This window comes from Accipiter gentilis, chromosome 21 (assembly GCF_929443795.1).
Source record: "Accipiter gentilis chromosome 21, bAccGen1.1, whole genome shotgun sequence".
Lineage (NCBI taxonomy): Eukaryota > Metazoa > Chordata > Aves > Accipitriformes > Accipitridae > Astur > Astur gentilis.
In genome coordinates, this window is record NC_064900.1 from 975719 (window position 1) to 993958 (window position 18240).

General features: G+C 58.5%; 1 protein-coding gene across 2 annotated transcripts; it reads right to left on the minus strand.

Annotated features, from left to right (window-relative positions):
• Nucleotides 1-8199: 8199 nt before the first annotated feature.
• On the minus strand, nucleotides 8200-18096 carry ENO2 (enolase 2). Of its 2 annotated transcripts, XM_049824829.1 has the most exons (13): nucleotides 17940-18096; nucleotides 16317-16521; nucleotides 14657-14748; nucleotides 13636-13731; nucleotides 13292-13350; nucleotides 12198-12267; nucleotides 11908-12041; nucleotides 10968-11190; nucleotides 10311-10508; nucleotides 9981-10182; nucleotides 9672-9780; nucleotides 9483-9541; nucleotides 8200-9156 (listed from the first exon to the last, which is right to left on the minus strand). In XM_049824829.1, exons 2-13 carry the CDS (start codon nucleotides 16508-16510, stop codon nucleotides 9087-9089), a joined length of 1506 nt encoding a protein of 501 aa, XP_049680786.1. In that variant the 5' UTR covers nucleotides 16511-16521; nucleotides 17940-18096; the 3' UTR covers nucleotides 8200-9086. The 2 variants fall into 2 exon arrangements, with proteins under 2 accessions (XP_049680786.1, XP_049680787.1); XM_049824830.1 differs by lacking the exon at nucleotides 16317-16521 and having other exon boundaries at nucleotides 17940-18093.
• Between the last annotated feature and the right edge of the window lie 144 nt (nucleotides 18097-18240).

An 18240-nucleotide genomic window follows, 5' to 3' on the forward strand; every position in this document is an offset into this window, starting at 1 on the left:
CGGCTCCGGCGGGAGGGAGGGACGGAGGGAGGGGGGGTGCGGCGGGGAGCGGGTCCCCCCCCCGCCCCGCGGCTCTCCCGCCCCCGTACCCCGCGTTCAGGCGCCGCCGCCGCCGCCTCTGCCCCGCCGCCCTCCCATCGCTCCGACCGCTGCCCGCCTTAGCCACCTCCCATTTCCGAAGAGCCGAGAACAAGCCCCCCCCGCTCCTCCGCCCCATCGCCCCCCCCAGCCGCGCTTCGCCGCCGCCCCTCCCCGCGAAACACACACACATCCCCCCCCCCCCCCCCAAAACCCCGACCCACCCCGGCGCCGGCACAAAGACCGGGGAGACCCCGGAGGAGCCTTTTTTCTTTTTTCTTTTTTTTTTTGGGGGGGGGGGAAGGAAAGAACCGCCGGGTGCGGGGCCGGGGCCTGCGGAGAGGCCTCCCCCCGGGGGGGTGGCGGGGGCGGGGGCCGCCTGCCTGGCGCTCATTAGCATGCAGCGCGGGAACGCGCCGCGCGCGTTCCCGCTCTTCTCCCCCCCCCCCCCCCCTGCGCTCGCCTCCCATCCCCCGCCCGGTTACCGTGGCAACGGCACAAAGGGAGAACCGCCGGCCGGCGGGGGGGGGGACGGGGACGGGCCGGGGGGGGCTGGCCGCCCCGCCCGCAGCGCGACGGGGCCGCCCCCGCGGTTTGGGGGGGGGGGGGGGGAGTGTCCTGGTCCGTCCCCCCCCCCCCCAGCCAAGCGGTAGGGCTGCGGAGAACCGGCCGGGGGGGGCCTCGCCCCGGCGGCGGGCCTCGAGCGGCGCCACATCGCCCCCCCCCGCCGCCCCGGGCCCTCCCACTCGGAGCTCCGGTTCACCCAGATGTTAAAAATGTGAAACATCCTCCCCCGTGCGCTTAGAAAAGCGGCTGCACACCCCCCCGCCGCCACCACCACCACCACCCCCCCCGGGTGGGGGAGTTCAGCCCCACCGGGGGCCTACATGGCCATTTTGGAAAAGTTGCCGTGGAAGGAAGACTTTTGGGAAGCGGGAGCGGAGCAAGGGGGGGGCCGTTGGTTTTGTTACCCGGTAAATCCGCGAAGGCTCTGATCCAGCACAGCCGCTGCCCCGGAGAGCTCTGGGAGCGCGGCCGGCTGGAGCGGGGCACCGTGGGCCGGGGAAGGAGCCGGGAGCGACCCCCGGCACTGGCCGCCGGAGACTGGGAAAAGGAGGCCGGTGGTCCGAGCAAAGCGCCCGGCTGCATCGCGCCGAGGCGGGCGCGTTTAAGTAAGAGAGGCTTTGGATGGTATGGGCAAGTCCTTGCATTGCGCTCTGGCAGCCTTTAAGTATAATCGCCGAACATTTCCTCGGCAGGACCTTCTCAGTGAGCGGGCTGGATGATGCTCTCTCAACGGGTTTTTATTCAGTAATTCTTATTGTCCGTTACATGGCTCCAAGCGCTGTTCGCTGTATGGCATCCAAACTCGGCACTGACTACAGATGGATTCATCTCCTCGTGGGTTTTTCTGTAGCGCTAATCGCCCCAACGCTTTAGAAACAGCAATAACAATGTCCCTGCAACACCCTCGTAAGCCAACGGCTCCCGACGCGTTTGTTCCACACCCTCTTCCCGGGGGTACGGTGCCGTTTCGGGGCGTCCCTGCTTATTCTGGACGCGGCGTTGCCCTCGGTGCCTCTCGTTCCCGAGCCGGCCCCGTTGGCACGCAGCACCCCGTTGCACAACATAAGCGCGCCTCGTGTCTCCAGCCTTCCTTCTTCGGTTCTTTCATCCGCCCTTCTCCCCAACCTAGCTCTTTGTCCTGACCCTTGCCAACAGCCTCCGCCCTGCCAGCGGTAATCCCGGGGTGCTATTGTTCCCTAAGACTTTCTGGTTTCCACACGTGGAGTTGAGGGATTGGCAAAGCCATGGCCAACATTTGCAAAAACGCCCACTGATGTCGGGTGGTCGGTCCAAAACATTTCAGGATATTATTTTGACGAGGTGCTACGTTGAAGAGAACACCCTGTTGATCCCAAGCGCAGAGGGAAGCATTGCCTGCTTCACAAAGGGGCTCACCAAGCTGAGGCCCAAAAAACAAGAACAAATATTACTATTATTATTATTATTTTAGCATTATTATCATTATTATTATTGCTGCTGAGGTAGTAGTGTTTGCAGCCGTCACTCACGGCTGCTTCAAACTGTTACCTCGGGAGCTGACAGCCTCGCGTCCCGAGCTCGTAATGAGTGTGACCCTTAGAGGCCAAAGTGATGATTCATGGAAGGAGGAAGATCTTGTCAAAATCCCTGTTCTCTGGATGCTGAACAAAATACGCAGATCCCCAAGGTTTGTGATGTGGGGAAAAGCCTCAGCGAAAGCTGCAACAGCTGGTTTTGCTGCAGTCCCAGGGTCTTCTGGATCAGTAACATGTGACACTGAGTTTATGTAAGCACAAAGTCAAGCCCCAAATGGTTTTCATGTCGTCATCTCCCATAAACCAGGTTGGTTGCCTGAGTTCAAAAATTTGATTTAAACCAACGTTAAATTTATTGTCAAGATTTTAGTGTCATTTACCATTTCCAAAAGCAAAGAGGCAGACACCCCAATGCCTTACGAAATCTTACTAGGTTTGGCGTTCTTTCAAGAAGCCAGCCGAAGGTGGCCTGTCTCCTGTAAAGCCCGCGCTCTTAGTTCAAGAAAAGTCATCAGAGGCGACTCGCGAGAGAAGCAGGACCAGGGGGACGGGGTAACAATTTGCATTTGTATAATCCTGCCCTGCTTGTGGACAAGAAGCGGCACCTCCGCTGATGGCCAAGTTTTTTGGCCAGAGGGATGAAAAACGACGAGTGATAGAAGACGAGTGCAGCTGGTCAAGACCTTCCCTGGGTCTCTGGCTGGCTGAGGACAAGCTGTGGACGATGCGACCAGGAGCAGGCTTCCAGAGGGCTGTGAGGAGGGTCGGCACGGGTGCTGTCAGCAAAGGCGACAAACCATTTCCCCTTCCCCGCTCAGAAATCCTCAGAGCCAAACTGCTGCTAGGTAAAACCGCACCCTGCCCAGATTCAGGACGGCCAGCGTTAAGTGGAAAACAGACAAGAGAAACACAAGCGGTTGTGGCGAGGGACCAAGGTGAGCTGGCTGGAGAACATGGGAAATAAAATTCTCTCACCTTTGAAATCAACAGATTGAAGACCTTGGGCAAATCAAGAGCTTTATTAGCTGTATCTTTTCAGGATGCATAAATGACTCGGGGAGTCTGAGAGCCGGCTAGGAGGCTCGGCAAGCAGACACCGAGCTTGCTGGGGTGCAACCGGTCCTCCCTCGGAGCAGGGAGATGGGACACGCCGCCTCCTGAGGTCTCTCCAGCTCCATCATCCCACTGCTTTCCAGTTCTGCCAGGGGACAGACAGTAGCCTGCGAAACGAGAGGCCTTGGCTGGGATGTAGCCTTCTTACAGAAATACAGCCCAGGAGAGGTGCTGACAAACCGGAGAGAGTCCTGCGGGGGGGCGGCAATGCGATAAATAAGGTGCTGGAGCCCACAGCGTGCAAGGGGAGGCTGAAGGAGCCGACTCTTTCAGCCTGGAGTAGAGAAAGGTTAGGGGGAGAACTAATTATTCTCTTCAGCTATTTGGGGGGGGGGGGGGGTACAGAGAAGTCAGAGCCAAGCTCTTCTGATGGATGCACAGTGAAATGGTTATGAAATTCGCAGCAAGGGAAATTCTGACTAGATAAAGGGAAAACCTCCCTGAGGGTAGTTCGGCACCGGCACGGGTCCCCGTAGGGGCTGGGGAACGTTCCCCTTGGAGATGTTTGGGAACCGCCTGGCCGAGGCCCTGAGTAGCCTGAGCAGAGTCTGGGGCTAGCCCTGCTGCGAGCAGGAGTTTGGAGCCGAGACCTCCAGACATCCCTCCCCACCCCAATCTTCCTTCCGAAAATACACAGACCCCCGTTTCCCTTTTTGACACTGTCCTGGTTTCAGCTGGGACAGAGTTAATTTTCTTTCTAGTAGCTGGTACAGTGTTATGTTTTGGATTTAGTATGAGAAGAATGTTGATAACACACTGATGTTTTCAGTTGTCGCTAAGTAGTGTTTATACCAAGTCAAGGATTTTTCAGCTTCTCATGCCCAGCCAGCGAGAAGGCTGGAGGGGCACAAGAAGCTGGGAGGGGACACAGCCGGGACAGCTGACCCAAACTGGCCAGAGGGGTATTCCATACCATGTGACATCATGCCCAGTATATAAACTGGGGGGAGCTGGCTGGGGGGGGTGCGGGGCAGATCGCGGCTTGGGAACTGGCTGGGCATCGGTCGGCGAGCGGTGAGCCATTGCATTATGCGTCACTTTTTTTGTATATTCGAATTCTTTTACTATTATTGTTATTATTGTCATTTTATTATTATATTATCATTAACATTATTATTTTCTTCCTTTCTGCCCTATTAAACTGTCTTTATCTCAACCCATGAGTTTTACTTTTTTTTCTCGATTCTCCTCCCCATCCCACTGCGGGGGGGGGGGGGGGAAGTGAGCAAGCCACTGCATGGTGCTTAGTTGCTGGCTGGGTTAAACCATGACAGACACACAGCACATAGTAGTGTCCTTGATGAAAACAAGAAGCAAGGAAGCGCTCCAGCCTGCGCTAGGGCTAGGGCAAGTCTTTCTCCAAGCCAGAACCCTGCCAGGGCCACCCACGATGGCTTCTCCTGGCTTGTTCTCTCAGACTCAGACAAGTAGTACCGCAAACTGGTGTTTGTTAGTAAATGAATCACTCCTTGCCCAGTCACACCAGTCTCCCAGCAATGGCTGTCGCCATGGCCGAGATGGCTCAGTGACTGGTAATGAAACAATGAGCTGCCTCAGTTTACCATTTAATCAAGCAAATTGGGCCTGGGCTGCAGCTCAGGGAGCTGTTAATTGCGGAGGCTCATTCATGTGCCACTCTGGCAGCCTCTAGAAGTGAGGGGCAGGGGTGGTAACGCTACCCATCACCCCAGTTGAGTTGCCCACTAGACGTGCCGGTATGTCATAGCTGCACGGCTGATTCCGGAGGCACAGCAGGATGTGCGCTGTGCCAGCAGATGCACACAGTTTATCCAAAACTGTCGGACCCGCACCATTTACAGAGGTGTTTTATCCCTGCCCCCCCATCCACGGCGTAGCACAGAGTTCAGCTGCTCCCACATGGAGACATGCGATGCTCCGGTAAGCTGATCTTTGCCCAGACAGCGAGCTTCATAACAACAAGCTTCCTCCTGACAACCCGTCCAAGCTGTCCGTATTTAGTCTTCCAGCAGCAGAGCCAAATGCTCTTCATTCGGGTAAGGTGCCCAGCACCTTACAGGAATTATCCAGCACCCCCATTTTTGGGCCTCCTGTCAGGTGTTCAGCAGAAGAGTGTCTCTGGCAGCCTCCTGTGTTCAAGGCGGTGGTTTCCCAAGGTTGAATAGAACCCCGTCGTTCTTGAGAGAGGCAAAAAGATACCGGAGAAATTCAGTAGCTCTTCAGCATTACGGCTTCCCTGGGCACTCTACAACAAGCCTAGTTCAGCGCCATCTCCCCTTCCAGCTCCTTCATGGGCACACACACCTATTTAGAAACGAAAGAACAATTCTGCAGGCTTGGGGGGGGGGGGGGGCTGGTGTTAAATTATCCCTTTAACAGCTCGACGTTGCTCTGCAAATGTCATCTAAACAAGGGTATGATTTGGGAGTTAAAAGAAAACCAATCCAACAAATGTTTCCCTTCGCAGACATTGTCACATCTCCGGCCCGTCTCTGCGCTGTTGCTGTTCCTCACACGCTGATGGGACGCGCGTTGTGGCCCAGCAATCTGATGGAGACATCAGTTTATACAACAGCAGTCCTCAGGTGCGGGAATAGCAAAGTGTTTGGACATTTCCATCACAAAGAAACTATAACCAAACCTCTGCCACTGAGGCAAGGAGAAAGCAGCGTGTATCTTACGATGCGTTGGCTAAGGATAAATATTTGCAGTGGCCCAAGCAAACATAGCGGAGTCGTATATTCCTTATATACACAGTGCCATCAACGACAAACCCGTTTGATTCAGAAAAGGCACCCGGGTGAGGCACCGCCACGGCACAAGGCATCCTCATCACCCCGCTGCTTTCACACGCCTTCCCTGACACAGGGACGTGGCAATACCTCCCTGGCGGCAACTCTTCACTAACAAATTCTTACCACAACGTAGAGATACACCGGTTCCCTGCTCTTACAGCGTTGCTGCGTTTAAATGGGCAACACGGACTACCTTGGGGACTTAAATTTCCTTCCTTGCGCAAAAAAAGACAAACGTGGCTGGGGGAGGCGGGGAGGACATGGTCTTGGGAACAGAAAAGCCAAGTAACTTTATTTCCCCCAAACCTGCCCTGCTTGCTCAGCAATAGCCAGACCCTCTGCAAAATCCCAGCATCTAAAACAAAGGAAACCGGCGGTTTCGGTGTACGCCTGGGAAGAAACCCGGCAGGCTCCCCGTGCCTCGCGCTCGCACCCAAAATCGCACTTTTCTCCCCCAAAACACCGCCGGCCGTGTGGCAGCGGGGGGACACCACGGGGGGGGGGGGGTCACCACACCATGAGGGGGGGGGGTCCCAACACCACGAGGGGGGTCACCGCACCACAGGGGGGGGTATCACCACACCACGGGGGGGGGGGGGTCACCACACCACGGGGGACACACCACGCACCCCCCTCGTCCCCGTGGCTATGGAAAATGGAGCTCTCCCCGAGCGGAGGCCGGACTACAGCTCCCAGAAGGCAGCTGCGCCCCCCCCCGGCCCCCCCTCCACCTCCTCGTCCCCTCCTCCGGGCTGCCAGCCCGGGCCGATCCCCCCGCTGCCTCCCCACGGGGTGTGGGGGGGGGTCCGCTGCCTCCCCACGGGGTGTGGGGGGGTTCCGCCCCCCCCCCCCGCCCGCCCCCAGGACCGTCTGCCTTTGCTGCCGCTCCTCGGGCACGTCCAGGAGCGTCCTGCGGGGTTGGCGTGGGTTCGTTCACCCGTGGGCCCGAGGCGCGGTGCTGGGTGTTAGATGGCGGGGTCTGAGTTTGGGGGGGGGGGGGGGTTGCCGAGGGGGAGACTTGCCGAGGGAGGGCCGGCAGCTGGGACAGGAGCTGTTCATCACCGCCGAGATTTGCTCCGTATTCACCAGAGATCCCGGGAAACCAATCCTGACTCTGCCCTCGCATCCTCCCTCCCACTCTTTTTTCTGTTCTGGGCATGTGTGCCCTAGCCTTTGTCTTCCCTTCTTGAACTTACTCCCTTTTCTATGCTATTTAGTAAAGAATCGGCAGTGAAGCGCCAAGGTTTTAAAATTTTAAAGCCTGCACCGCGGCCTGGGGGGCTTGGGACTCGCTGGAGCAACCTGGGTCTCCACCCTTGTCCTTGCTCACCACGCAAGACAAGGCGGCGTGGCTTAGGCGAGGGTCTGGAAACTTTCTGTAGTGAAATGGGGCGGGAGGTTCGCGGGACCTGAGCGTGCCCAAGTACGTAGAGGGGCTACTGACACGAACCGGCAACGGTGGGCAAGGTGATTTTAGCCTTTATTGTCCATCAGAGCGTGGCTTGGATTTCTCAGCGCCCAGCCTCCCGCCTTCGTTGGAGTCTGTCCAGAATAACGCTGCTGAGCAGGCGCTGGGGTTTGCTGGCACTCAGCCTGCTGGGGCACCGGCTGGAGCACGGGCTACCATCCCCAAGTACTGCTGTGTTGCCCCATCTTGTGAAACAAGATGGAGCTGAGAGAGACTGGCGTCCCACCTACCCCTCCGTTCACCGCCCTGCAAGCGCCTTTTGGGGGAGGAGGATCAGCTTTTTCTCTCCCAAAGACGTGCGGATCCAGTTTACCATCACTTGAGTCCAGTGGGCAGCTGGCCTGTGGCCCACCCTGAGGTCTTGGCATCCGTGGAGGGCACCATTAAAACCCCTGCACAGCAGATCTTCATGTGACGTGGTTTGGTGGAGAGGGTGGGGGCAATTCCCACCCTCCCGCCCGCCTTCCCCTCCGTGTTCTCCAGCTGGGTGGCCGACAGAGCTGTCCGGCTGTGGGACAAGGCTGCGAAAGGAGGCGGAGGTACCCGCGACTTTTCTTTCTCTTGCCAGTCCCCTCTGCTTGTTTCGGTTACCTTTCTGCCTGAGCCTCTCCTGCTTTGATGGCAAAATGTCCCCATTTCCCAAACAGTGGCGTGTAGAGAGAAACATCAGGCCAAGCCAGGCAACTCAGGTGTGAAATACATTTTAATTGAGTTTAGGGATCTGTAGTTTGTCTGTTGCTCAGCTGAGCATGGGCTGTCCAGAAGGTGAAGCAGACATTATGGGCGGAGGAGAGGGTGAAGGAATGCAAGAGGGAAGGGAACAGAGAGAAAAAGGTCACGAGAAGCAAATGAGAGCATGGGTTCGTTTACGGATGTGTTTTAATATATCGCCCCACAGTACTACGTGCTGACCCGGAGACTGACAGCACACACGCGCGCACGCACACCCAGTGAGGAACAGCAGTGCACTTCGACGCTAAGCTGGTGGCAAGCACAGCCCGACACGGCACAGCACTCGGGGTGGAAGGAGGGGACGCTCGGGTCCCACCACGGACGGCTCAGCGCAAACACACGCCGGGGGCACAAGGACGCCGTAGGCCGGTACACATACACCTACACACATGCACAACGAGAGCGAGCCACTGGCGACACTCGTCCAAACACAGCTACGGGTGCGACACTCATCCAAACGCGCCAGCTCAATGCGCATACGTTCACCGTACGCATGCTTCGGCGTACGAGGGGAACACACCAGGCAGCAAGCTCCCGTAGTCTAACACGTGAACGCAGTGGCTCAGACACGGCCCTGCACAAAAAAACAAGAGACACACAATGCCTAGATCCAGAAATGCTTATGACCCCAAAGCAAGGGACAGGGTGGAGGCCTCTCTCTCATCCTTCACCTGGGTACATCTAGCCGGGGACACCTGAACTCGAGGGGGGTTGAGGTGAGAGGGAACCGGGTGGCGGAGTGGGGAGAAAGAGCAAAAAAGGGAGCAGTGGAGGGAAGGGGGCTTCAGAGTCTGTGAGGTGGGAACGAGCAGCAGGGTGGCTGCGCCCTGGGGACAACGTTCAAAGAACACTTGGGTTGCGAAAGTTGTGTCCGGCAAAGCGTGCTTCATCGCCAAGCTCTTCCTCAATCCTGCAGGAGAGAAAGAGAGATGGCGTGTGTCAGGCCCTTGCTGCGAGGGGCTGTCGGAGGCACCCGGGAACCGGAGACGCGGGGCATCGGCAGCAAGCTGACATGGGCCGGGGGAGCGCAGCTCCCGCGCCTGTGGGGCTGCACCCTCGCGCCCAGGAGGAGGGAAGGAGTCTGCTCCAGAGATCTCCCCGGGATCCTACTGTCATCTCGGCGCCTTCTCTTCGTAACGTTCCCCCCACAAACCCCATCTACCCTTGGGCTTTCAACTTCTCCCACCGTCACTCCCCCGTCCTCTCTTCTGCATTCCCGTCCCTGGAGCCCCTTACCTCATGAGCTGGTTGTATTTAGCCAGGCGTTCAGACCTGCAGGGAGCACCCGTCTTTATCTGTAAAGCATTCCCCAAAACAAACACTGTAGTTATGACTTGCACCAGTTTCCCGTGGCGGGGCAGGGGGTTCTGCCTTCAGACCCCTTCGCTTTCCTCCAGGCCTGTGCGTGGCCTGGGTCTCACCTACCTGCCCGGTGCACAGTCCTACGACCAGATCAGCAATGAAGGTGTCTTCGGTCTCCCCAGATCGGTGGCTCACCATCACACCCCAGCCGTTCTCCTGGGCCAACTTGCAGCTGCAAGGAGCGAGAAGTGCAGTCAGCAGCTCCCACTCCTCTAACCACAGCGAGAGATCCAGGCACCCTCTCCTCCCACCCTCAGCATCCTACCCTCTGGAAGAGACAAAAGTCTATTCATCCAACGGATAGCGTGACACCCTGCTGCGGTTCACCGCCAACCCTTTCGCAGGACAACAAGGGCGGCGGGCTGGACTTACGCTTGGATGGCCTCCGTGACGGATCCAATCTGGTTGACTTTGAGCAGGAGGCAGTTGCAGGCCTTCTCTTCAACAGCTCGCTCGATGCGCTTGGGGTTTGTCACCGTCAGGTCATCGCCCACTATCTGAATCCCCACATTGGCCGTGAACTTGGACCAGGCCTCCCAGTCATCTTGGTCAAAGGGATCCTCAATGGAGACCACTGAAGGCACAACAGAAGAGACATGAGTCAAAGCCACCTCCCTTCCCACCCCAAAACCACAGAGGGGATGCACCCGTTAAGTATGCAACACCACTGCTGATTCCCTACTGCCAAGCACAGCAGCTCACCTGGATAATCACGTACGAAGCTTTGGTAGAGGTCGCCCAGCTCATCTGCAGAAATGTAGCGGCTTGGGTCATCTGGGGACTTGAAGTCCAGGTCGTATTTGCCATCACGGTAGAACTCGGAGGCTGCCACATCCATACCGATGACAATCTTGTCCGTGTAGCCCGCCTTGTCGATAGCTTCCTTGAGGAGCTCCAGAGCTGGGAGGAGGAGAGATGCAGCCAGGAGAGTCAGCCCATGCAGAGAGCTCTGCCTTTCGGTGGGGAACCTACCCTGGGAGGGTCCTAAGAGCCACTGAGAGTCTGACGGGGTGATGGGAGAGGTAGAAGGGAGCCCAGAGCACAACAGAAAAGTGCCAAGGAGCTGTGGAGGCCATGTCCAAAGGGACGAGGAGGAATTAAAGTACAATTCCACAGCTCAGAGACAAGTTGGGGGAAGGCCTTGGAAAAGTGTGCACACGCATGAAAGGTTTGTAGGGAGAGGCTGTGACAGATCAAGGCCACCCCAAGGAGAAGGAGCTTAGAAACCATTCCCTAACACAGGAGGTCAATGACCCTGAGGCCTCCTATTTTGAACCAGTCTTTGGGGAATGCTCTGAGCCAGGTATAGGAAGCCACAGCATTGCAGGCAAGGGCACCCCATCTCTGCAGGGCTCTCACCTTCACTATTCTCCAGGATGTTGGGGGCAAAGCCTCCCTCATCACCCACATTGGTAGCATCTTTGCCATACTTCTCCTTGATGACGCTCTTGAGGTTGTGGTAGACTTCAGCCCCGATGCGCATGGCATCGCGGAAACTTTCAGCTCCCACAGGCAGGATCATGAACTCCTGCATGGCCAGTTTGTTGCCTGCGTGGGAACCTCCGTTGATCACGTTGAAAGCCTGCAAGAGTCCATAAGAGAATCAGAGCTGAAGGAACCGATCTTGGCGCTACCTAGGGGAGGCTCTCAGATGAGCCACCGTCCCCATCCATGGCCACGTCCCACAGGGTAACATAACACATCAGCTACAACGCATCAGACCAAAGGCACATAAGCCCGGGGGGGGTCTTCTTTCCAATAGTGGCTCAAAGCAAATAGTTGGAGAGGACTTTCCCACCTGATTCCCTTGCAGAGATCTCCTGAGCTCTATGTGTTTATCTGGGCTGTGTTTATCTGTATGTGTTTATCAGCAATGCTACGTCAGTCTCTCTTCCAGGACCTTTCTCCTTGACTCTGAGAAAGTTTTACCATCCACAACACCCTTTGTTTCACAGGAGTTTCACAGGAGTTTCACAGGACAGCCACCCCTGGTGTGAAGACCGATATGCCCTCGTTCTGAACTGTGCCCCAGAGGGTTCACACGATGCCCTCCGGTTCTTGTGCTGAGAGGGAGAACCTCACTCAAGCCCTGCCACAATCTCTGCCGTATCCTCCTCAGGCCCCTCTTTTCCGTATTGAAACCTGACAAATCTCAGGCCTTGGTTTGCATCCTTGACGAGTGCAGTGCACTCAGCTGATGTTTCAGTCCTGTGTCCCTTCCTTCTCTACCTCCCAACACACCCTTTGAAATTTCTTTTGGAGTTTCTGCAGGTGGATATCAAGGACGGAGGAGTCTTACTGGCACAGGAAGGATGAGATCGGAGTTGCCGGCCAGGTCAGCAATGTGCCGGTACAGGGGGACATCCTTCTCTGCAGCTCCCGCCTTGCACACAGCCAGCGAAACTCCCAGGATAGCATTGGCACCAAACTTGGCTGTGGGCAAAACCAAGGAGGAGTTAGGCTTCTCAGGCAGCAACCTGCTGCCCAGCGGTGCCCTTGCCAGCCCAGCCTTGGGCTCACCACAGCTCTGACAGTGCCCCCCGCTCCAGCCCTCTTTACTTCCCAGGCCAGAAAAGAGGAATGAATTACATTTGTTCTCCGTGCCGTCCATCTCGAGCATCAGATTGTCTATCTTCTCTTGATCCACAACAGAGAGGCCCTGCAAGAAAGAAACAGCTCCTGAGAAGGGGAGGCTGAGAAGAGCTGTTGGCTCTGGTGTGCGGGAAAGGAGGTGTTGATGGAGAAGCTGGGGGTACAGGGACCTTTTTAGCTCGTGGGGGAACATATACACACAAAGCTCTGGAAATTAGTGCCTTGGTATATAGTCAAGTTAGGTAACCACGATGAGGTTGCTGCAGTGCAGTGTAGATGTACCCACGCTGGAGAAGGGATCAGCTGCAGCCCAGGCAAGGCCACGTGTTGCTGGGGTCACAGGACTCCCGTGGGGATTTATCCAGCCTTTTGGCAGCTTCCAGGGAGCTTTGTGGTGCTGTGGCCACCCAGAAGCTAGGCAGAACAACAGTGCATGCTCAACCTCAAGCAAGCGAATGTAGACTGGATGGAGCCGTCCCCGGGAGGGAGGTGGAGAGCCAGGTTGAGGCCCAACACGGGCAGCCCCCCGCCAGACCGGGTGTTTTTTGTGGGGGGAGAGCTGGGCTCCCAGCCAGACCCCACCACGGGCTGCACGGGGTGTAACGTGTGGCTTCAGCTCAGCTCTCCTCAGAGCAGGCTCCAGGTCTTCAGGTGTGAACAGGTTGCGGATGTGCCCCCCCCCGCTCTGCGAGGCTGTGCTGGGGGGGGCTGCCAGACCTCGCACGGTACGGTCATTGCTCATCACCCCCCGAATGCTGGGTGTGAGGCCACTGACATGGGGGTGAGGCTCAGTGCTTGAGGAGGAGCACATCTGAAAGAGGGAGAGAGCTCTACAGGGAGCGTCGAGGGGGCTCGTTAGGTGGTGCAGATGCTGCGGTGGACCAGGTAGCGTTAAATCCTTTCTGGCCAGAGAAAAGATCGCTGTGGACACATACAGGCATGGGGGGGCAGGAGGGGTGTGCCCAGGTTCACAGAGAGCATCACTATGTCTGTTAACCCAGCGAGATGAAGAGAGGCAGAGACAGAGATCAGGGGACAGAGACGGACCAGAGTTCAGCGTTGGACAAGGGAGAACAAAGAGAAATCCTTACAGAGCCCACGAGAGCTGGGGCGACAGTGCTGTTGATATGATCCACGGCCTGCAGGACCCCTAAAGAAGGGAAGAGACAGACAGACAGAGAGAGAGAGAGAGAGAGTGAGGCAAAGAGGAGAGTGGAAAGAGGGAGGGAGAGGACCGGTAGAGAGACTGAGAGAGGGAGACAGCGAGGGAAGATCGAGGCCTGATCTTTCACTTTACGCTAGCTCTGTGCCTCTGTGGTCTCCCTGAGGGCAGTGGGACACATCCACGTCACACCAGTGGATGAGCGGTACCCTCCGGCAGAGCCCCACACACAGGCAGCCCGGGGGACAGGGTGCAGAGCAGGCATCTCCCCACCTTTTCCAAGGAAACGCGACTTGTCGTTGTCTCGCAGCTCCAGCGCTTCGTAGATACCAGTGGACGCACCGCTGGGGACCGCTGCTCGAAACATGCCTGGGGAACAGCAAAACACGGGTGTGAGATGAGCAGAGGGTGAAAAGGAGAGAAACCTCTCGTGCACCTGTGTCCGTCCCGCTTTTGAGGGAAAGGATGTGGCAACCACTTGCGCAAATGGATGGCCGCGCTGGCTGGCTGCTCATGGCTGGGTTTGTCAGAGGTGGAGCACCTCTCGGAGGTGGAGCACCAGGGTGGCAGAAATAAATATACCCAGATCGGGAAACCGGCATCTCAGGCACCCAGAGCTCCACACCATTCCCAGAACTACGGATGACGGGTGGAAGTCTGGGTCCTCAGCCCTTCTCCTGATTCAGAGGCAGCCTGACCCCCAGCCTCCAGCGGCTTCCTCCTGCTCAGACTAGGGCTGGGTTTTTGCCTCGGTGAAGAAGGAAGAGTCTGGTCGGATGCCTTCTCTGGCCCCTCACCGCTCAGCCTAACTAGTTCTGGGCCCAGCGGAGATGCAGCTCTTCCAGTTGAGACACACATGCACGTCCGTGCCTGCACAGAGATCTTGGGGACAAACCTTCCCCCACCTCATGAGCACGGCCATGGATGTGCTTCCAAACTTGTAGTGTGTCCCAGGAGTAAAAGCACAGCTGCAGGAGGGCATCGTGGGGATCGGACAAGAAGGTAAATATGTTAACTAAGTTTTCTGTCCTTGCTACTAGCAGGCACATGGCTCAAGTCAGATACACAGCAGCGAGCTGTCTCGTCGTGATTTGCCTGGCACGTGTGCGGAGCTGCCGAGCACACGCACAGGCAGAGTTTGGGTCTCTGCCCCTTCCCCTGGCGTGCTGCCTGCCAGGGCTTCCCTGGAGAAGACCCTCCGTGCTCTCGGCAGAGAGTGCCAGGCTGCCGTGCAGTGCCAGCTCCGCCGGGGCCGGCAGGACTTCCCCTCCATCTCTCGTCCTCGTCCGCGTACCTTTGTGTGTGTACAGGTCCACCTCAACAGTGGGGTTCCCACGAGAGTCCAGGATCTCACGGGCGTGGATCCTCTCAACTGCCATGGTGAGTCTGTGGAGAGGCGAGGAGAGGAGAGGAGAGGAGAGAGGACCAGGACACATTCAGTTCTGAGAGGCCCCAGGAGGTGCTGCTCACCCATCTAACGTCTAGACGAGACAGAAGGGAGCTCAAGGAAGAGCGACCTTAGGAGCTAAAACTACTGGCTCAAGGAAATTTAGAAACTGCTATTAAAACCCAGATTGTGGGAATCTAGCCACATTTCGTCCAGGAACTGCTTATCTATTTGAATTTATTCTGTCCCTTTGCTGCAGATAACAACCTGCGAGCTCGCTCTCCCCCTCTCCCCCCACCACGACTGAGCGCTGCCCCTTCTCCTGGCTCCCGATACCGAGTCTGGATGGCAGAGAGGGGAATGGTGCCACAGCATCCACGGGCGGCGGAGAGGGAGGGATCGGCTGGTGCAGCCGGGAGGTGCCCCCGGCCCTGGTGCCAAGGACGGGGCACCAGCTCCCAGCGTCTCCCTTCCCCTTGCCGGGGGAGAGGACGGTCCCTGCCAGGACCAGGCAGCGAGCGGCCGCTGTGTCCATACGCAGCGGGCAGGGAGCCAGCCGAGCGGCGGCTGCCTGGGGCAGAGCCGGGAAGGGCAGGGGGCACGACGGGGCGGTGGGGACCCTCAGCCCACGGTGAGGGGAGATGCCTCAGCCCAGCTCCCGCAGACCCTCAGCCCGGTTCAGCCTTCCCGTCAACCCCCCCCGTCATGAGGTGCCGGGTCAGGCTTGTGCCGAGATGACGGGAGCGCGGAGGAGGCCAGCAGCCCGAGGAGCCATCTTGCTGAAGGCTGCGGTGCCTCAGACGTGGGAGAGAGGGCTCTGAAGGGAAGGGGGGAACCTAGCCCTGCCCGAACACAGGGGCTGGGCACAGCTCCCGATCCTTCGCTCCAGAGCCGGGGGAGCGGATGAGAGCGGGAGGTGCCTCTGTCGGATGAGGAGGGTGAGGAAACCCGGCATTTTGGGGCGCCTGGTTAAACCTGAAGTGGAAAACAGGCTCGTGGGTGAGGACGGCCATTTGAAAGAGCTTCTCTTGCTGAAGTTTGCTCCCTAGGGGGTCCAAAATAACTCACCCCCCCTCCCATCCCACCTTCCTATTCCCCCGGCCATGAAGCCACGCAATGCTGGGGAGCTGCATCCCCCCCAGAGAGGCAGCAGCAGCAGCAGCGAGGTGCGTGTCACCCCACGCCCCCAGCCCCGCCAGGTTTTCGGTTTTCCTCCCCCGGCTCCCACGGATGATTCACTCAACCCTGAGCAGGGTCGGACCCATGCAAAGCTCAGTGCCGAGGCCGGCCCCCGGGGCAACGAGGGGGCCCCAGCCAGAACCACGCCGTGGTGCATGTGAGCATCTGGCAGGGGTACGGCCAGCGCAGGGGCTCAGCATGGCAATGGGGGGGGTGCGGGGGGGGGGGGGGGATGAGGCAAATAGCAGCTCACAGCACTGAGGGGGACTAAGAAGCAGTCTGGGGGAAGCCGGAGTCGGCTCCCTACCCCCTTGCCTGGGATGGGTGGAAAACACATAAGCATGAGGAAATTGCGCGGCTCTGAAGTTTCAGCAAGAGCTTCCCGTACTGGGGAGATTCATTCAGCGACACCAGGGCTCCCTGGAGCCTGCACAGGGCCCTCCACCATGTCCATCTGGGCTGGGATCCCCCATCAGCCGCCTTGGCAGCGCTCCTCACGCCATCTGGCACGCGCCGCGGGAACTTCCTCCGGAGCCGTGCCCTCGCGGCTGCGAGCTTCCTTTGCAGCAGTGCCCTGGCCATGCCCCAGCAGCCTCGGGGCGGGGGGGAAGAGAGGAACAGGACCCCCATTAAAGTGAAGGACTAGGGAGTCCACACGGGGCAGTGACCGCAAGAGCCGTGCCAGATGCAGTGCCTCTCTGCTTACGTGGTCATGTTGCCTGTGGTCCCATCTCTCTCCCCACATCCACCTGCCTCTGGTGGGGCCAGCTCTGAGGAAGCCAAATGACAAGCCCAAATCCAGCCTCGCCTGCCCCACCCCATCGCTCACTCGGTCTCTTCTCCCCTCGAGTCCTTTAAACCCCTTTCTCCGCTCGCGTTGCTGGCCCCGCGTCCCCCTGCGTTTGCCCTCCTTTGAGCAGCGCAAAGAGCCACCCTGAAATCCCTGGCATCAGCTGCACTGTCCTGAAAGGAGGTCAGAGGCGGATAAGCCGGGATAAGGGATTGGGACGGAGCCATAGCCGGGAGCCCGTTGACCACAGCGAGGAGGAGAGAGGAGCCAGGCTGGAGGCTGGGCAGCCTGCCTTGAAGAGGGGCTGGTCAGGGCACCCCAGGAGACTGGCACCGCTGCAGTGCCGTCCTGTGGGCACTGCTTCGTGGCACTGCCCGTCACCAGGGCACCGTCTCGCTGGAGTTTGCGCTGCAGCAATTCCCCCTCTCCGCCGGCCAGGCCAGCGTGGCGAAGACCTTTTCCCCCCAAGCCACAGCCACCCGTCCCCGTGTGCTGCTGCGATTCCCCCGAGCTGGGCACTGCTCCCAGGAAGCCCGCACTGCTGCAGTGTCGTGGCTGATGCAGCTATTGCTTGCTCGACTGTCACCTCCTCTTCCCTGCTGCCCCCCCCCCCCCCCCCCCCAGTGTGGTGTGGGGCTGTGCAGATGAGAAAACATCCCCTCTCCTCCCTCCCTCCCCCTGGGACCCGGCTGAGCGTCTGTGTTTATGTCAACACCTCGGGAGACTTGGGGGCGGGGGGGGGGGGCTGGTCTGCTCTGATGCTGGGTCCTCTCCCCAGCAGTGCCCAAACTGAGCTTTGCCTCCTCCCCACTGCCACCCTCCTCCCCCAGGTACAGCTCCATCCCGCAGCACCTCCCGGCAATGCCCTTGGGAGCATCACCTATCCTTCTTGGTTGCACACACACACACCACCCACCCACCCCCCCCCCCCACCTCCTGCAATTCTCTAGGTTCACATCTGCAATGATGCTTGCCGGGGGTAGGGAAGGAGGGAGTACCTGAAATTAAAATATGAAAGAAAAGTGAGAAGGGGGGGTGGGGGGGTGAGGAGAAAGAGGTGGGAGGAGCAGGGGGAGGAAGTGAGGGGAGTTTAGTTCTTAATGCCGCTCACCGCCGTCCTTCTCCGCAGGGACCCCAAAGTGCGTGTGGGGTTTGGAGGGCACGGGGTGGGGGAGCAGAAATACGCGGTGAGGGGGGTGCTGGCCGTGGGGAGCCACTTACCTTCCTAGGGCGGGGGTGAACGAGAGACTGAGAAAGTGCTGGTGGAAAGGAGAGAGGACGAAGCTGAGGAGGGATGCAGGACCTCAAGGGGAGATGATGTGTCCTCTAAGCCAACGGCGGCGGCAGCAGCAGGGATGGAGACGCCCCCGATAGGGCCGGGACAGCAGCATGTGACCCAGAGCTGCGATGAGTCAGGATTTAGCAAAGCTTTGCAAACAGCACGTAGAGGATGGAGAGAGAAAGGGAGAGAGACGGAGAGGGGATAGACACAGGCAGACGAGGGCGAGAGCGCCAGGGAATA

What these genes read in the sequence shown, in the direction of transcription:
- ENO2 (XM_049824829.1), bottom strand. Translation starts at nt 16,510, where the DNA reads ATGGCCAGGGCACTGCTGCAAAGGAAGCTCGCAGCCGCGAGGGCACGG. An exon ending in GTCGCGTTTCCTTGGAAAAG is followed by an intron (nt 13,351 to 13,635) that starts GTGGGGAGATGC and finishes TCCCTTCTTTAG; the next exon opens with GGGTCCTGCAGGCCGTGGAT. An exon ending in CCCCAGCTCTCGTGGGCTCT is followed by an intron (nt 12,268 to 13,291) that starts GTAAGGATTTCT and finishes TCTTTCTTGCAG; the next exon opens with GGCCTCTCTGTTGTGGATCA.